This window comes from Octopus bimaculoides, chromosome 2 (assembly GCF_001194135.2).
Source record: "Octopus bimaculoides isolate UCB-OBI-ISO-001 chromosome 2, ASM119413v2, whole genome shotgun sequence".
NCBI lineage: Eukaryota > Metazoa > Mollusca > Cephalopoda > Octopoda > Octopodidae > Octopus > Octopus bimaculoides.
The window spans coordinates 191,721,486-191,725,655 of NC_068982.1; the positions used below are offsets into that span (position 1 = coordinate 191,721,486).

At 39.7% G+C, this 4,170-nt stretch overlaps 1 protein-coding gene across 4 annotated transcripts in view; it reads left to right on the plus strand.

Moving 5' to 3' along the window:
• Positions 1 to 4,170, plus strand: part of LOC106879913 (X-linked retinitis pigmentosa GTPase regulator) — a 57,500-nt gene that overhangs the window by 20,558 nt on the left and 32,772 nt on the right. For all 4 annotated transcript variants that reach the window (XM_052965824.1, XM_014929662.2, XM_052965826.1 and 1 more), the window contains exons 5-6: positions 555 to 713; positions 2,262 to 2,411. In XM_052965824.1, the coding sequence (XP_052821784.1) occupies positions 555 to 713; positions 2,262 to 2,411 (309 nt within the window). The remainder of the gene's footprint in view (positions 1 to 554; positions 714 to 2,261; positions 2,412 to 4,170) is intronic.

A 4,170-nucleotide genomic window follows, 5' to 3' on the forward strand; every position in this document is an offset into this window, starting at 1 on the left:
CTTGGTGTAGCCATCTGGTTTCACCTGTCCTCAGTCAAATCATCCAACCCATGCTAGCATGGAAAGCGGACGTTAAACAATGATGATGATATATATATATATATATAACTCGTTTCAGCTTTAAAGCTGCAGTCATGCTGGTGCACTACCATTACACACACACACACACACACACACACACTCAGATATGTATGTATATGTGTATATATATATATATATATATATATATATAGTTGGAATTTATAGAAAAACAAAAGACGAAGACAGGTGTATGAACAACAAACAGGTGTATTAGTTTGACACTCGGGAAAATGAAAAAGTCTTTTATGTTTCGAGCCTACGCTCCTCAACAGAAAGGAATAAGAGAAAATTAAGAGAGAGAGAATAGAAATAGTTGTGGATTTAGCGGTCAAGAATGGCATATATATATATATATATATATATATATACATACATACATACATACATACTTATGTACATATGCTCACACATACACACACACACACACACACACACACACACACTGTACTGAATATATTTTTTTTGTTTTGCAGATTCCGGGAAGATTTATTCCTTTGGTGCCAATGGTGAAGGTCAGCTGGGAGCTGTTGGTGTTGAAAAGTCTATGGAACCATACCATATCAAAAAATTACCATCTTGTATTCGCTATAAAGCACTTGCTGCTGGCTTTGAGCATTCTGTTTGTCTTACAGGTAAGTTGGTCAGTTTTGGCTTCTGGTCATCATCTTAACACCTGCTTTTCCATGCTTGCATAGGTCGTATGAAGTTAATGGAAGCAGATTTTCTATGGCTAGATGTCTTTCCTATTACCAACGCTCACCTGTTTTCAAGTCAGTCAGTATTTTCTCATGGCCAGACATTCTTCAAAGAAGATTAGAAACAAGGGACACAGCTTGGATGGCAATGATACCTGTTTACAACAATCATGCAGTGTTGAGACAAGAAAACATAAATACACACACACACACATGTATATATACAATAGGCTTCTTTCAGTTTCCATCTCTCAAATCTGCTCATTAGGCTTTGATTAGCCCAGCATTAAGTTGTTAAAGACACATGTCCTGAGATTTATTGTATGAACAATATTAGAAATGGGCCAATCTGAAGACATCTTCTAAAATAGAGTGAATTTGAAACATTGGCATTAAAATAGAAATGGAAGATAAAAATTTACGGTGACTGCGTTTCATAACAATATATCCTGTTGTGGGGCTTTAATTATTTCAAATAATCAAGAATTATGGAAGAGTCAGTGAAATAATAAAAGACAAATGTTTAAAGTTTTATACAAATGAAGGTTGGCTGAGAGAATCTATAAAATAGGGGACAAAATACCTTGCGGTATTACATCCCTATATGTGCTCAACTCATCTCCTGCTTGGGTTGAGTTGGTCTTTTATGTTTCTGGAGTCAATAAAAATACCAGTAATTCGAGTGTACCTTCTCTCAAAGTTTCTAGCAGCTTGCCATCGTCCTCATTGCTTAAACACTCACTTTTCCATGCTTGCATGGGTCCAACAGAATTCATGGAGCAGATTCTTTATAGCCAGATGCCCTTACTGACACCAAATCTCACCTGTTTTCAAGCAAGGTAATATTTCCCCATGCCCATGCTGGTGCCACATAAATAGCACTGGTGCCATGTAAAATGCACCCAGTACATTCTTTGAAGTGTCTAGCATTAGGAAGGGCATCCAGCTATAGAAACCATGCCAAAACAGACAACTGGAGCCTGGTGCTACCCCCCAGCTTGTCAGCTCTGGTCAAATCGTCCAACCCATGCCAGAATGGAAAACAGGTGGTAAATGATGATGATGACAAGGTGGAAATAACAAAGATGTTCACTGACGACTATTCCGTGATGTTAATAAAAATTGCTTTTGTGTTTTAACAAAATTTTAGTCCAAGTTTTAAATTGAAACGTGAACCCTTTAATAGCAAATGATTGTTTTGTCTTGTGTTACCAAATTTCTGTTAAAATATTTTTCCTTTGTTTTAATTAACTTTTAAAATAATGAAGAATTTAGTTAAATATCACTGTCATAATTAAGCTGCTGTTCAGAACATAAATTATCCTGTAATTTAGATGGGAGTTTGTATTACAAAACCAGAGTCTGTCACACAGATGGGACAAAGAGTGGTTTTGTTCTGTCCAGAAGATGTTACAAAAACAAACTGTTGTTTTACCAACTGTGTCATTCTTCACTGACATTCAGACTGTTGTATCTTTGTTTCAGAGTCTGGAGATGTGTATATCTGGGGAAGTAACAGTGAAGGTCAGCTTGGATTTGGTGACCTTACAGAATCCTATGTGCCAACCCGATTGCTAGCAGAAGAAACCATGAAGTCTGTAGCTGTAGGATATTACCACACAGCATTATTAACCGGTTCATATCCGATTTCATATTTGTTTATTTATTGTTTTATTGTTTTATATCTTTCAGTCGTTAGACTGTGACCATGCTGGGGCTCTGTGTTGAAGAATTTTGAGTTGAATGAATCAATCCCAGGATTTATTGGGGGTTTTTTTTAAGCCTGGTACTCTGTCTATTGGTCTCTTTTGCTGAACCACTAAGTTATGGGGATGCAAACACACCAACACCAGTTGTCAAGCAGTGGTGGGGGACAAACAAACAAATGCACACACACACACACACACACACACACAAAGAGACACAGACACACACACAACAAAACATAATCTCTATTGTTGGCAAGAATTCATTTGTTTGAGTGATTGTTGAATCGACATGTAAGTGGCTGAGTATTCCACAGACAGCATAATTGTTTGGCAGAATCAGCATCATGAGACATTGTTTGACAGGGCTGCATCTTTGATCAGATGATGGGCTTCTACTCAGTTTCCATTGCCTCAATTTCACCCAGACGGCTTGAACTGATCTGAAGCTGGAGTGAAAGATGCTCAGCCAACATACCATGCTGCAGTCACATGCCACGTAAAGAGCCCCAAAGCACCCAGTCCACACCCTGTAAAGTGGATGATCTAAGGAAGGGCATCCAGCTGCCAAGGCAGACATTGCAGCTTCGTGCAACTCCTCACTTTGCCAGCTCCTGCCAAACTCCCCCACCCATACCAGCATGGAAAATGGATATTAAATGACGATGAGGATGATAACGACATACATTCATACATATATGCATGTGTGTATGCGTGTGTGTGTGTGTATATAAATATAGATATATCATCATCATTATATGTCCATTGTCCATGCAGGTTTGACCAGGGCTGAGGAGCTGCACCAGACTCTAACCTGGCATGGTTTCTACAGCTGGATGCTCTTCCTAACACCAACCACTCCGAGAGTGTAGTGGCTGCTTTTTACGTGCCACTGGTATGAGTACCAGTTCCGTGACACTGGCATCGGCCACGACTGCAATTTCACTTGGCTCGACAGGTCTTCTCAAGCTCATCTGTGTATTCATAGCTAAAGACAGCTGCAGAAAGAAATGCCAGTTGCTAAATGTGAATAACTTTACACTGCTGTCTGTGTTGTGGATATTTAAGTGATGCTGTTCGAGGATGGTTAATGGGTGAGATGGGGGCTGATGAAGGAACAAAACCCCCTGAATACATGGCAGACATGCACAGTAGCCATTTCTCATTGTTTGTTTACATCTGATGTCTCATATACAAAACGTAAGAGCAAAAATCAGTGATGGCTTTAATTTCTGTAGAATATCTGTAGAGAGAAAAACCTTAACAAGTACTGTAAGAAGCACACAACACAGGAGAACCTGGTATTCACTCATAAAAAGGTTTAATATCTTGGCTTGCCTCTGCTGACGAAGATCAGGAAGGCTGTTGTCCTCGTCGTCTGCACACCCGTTCATGGCTGATAAGGCTGATGTGCGATTGACATATCCAATTGCAATGATGACAGAAGTATGATTGTCCAGAGTCTGATGAGGCAGCTGCATTATTTTTTCACCTCTGACGTTTCTCTTCAAGAGAGGCACTGCAAGAGATCTCAAAGAAGGAAGCAGCATCGCTGATGGTATGGTGCCAAGTAGCATGGTCAGCTGTTGGAGTGGACCACTCACGATAATGTTACAAATGCTAAGGGACTGCTTCTTTGGTGCCCTCCTGTTGCGGTGGTCAGTGGTCAGCTCACCATACATGATGAT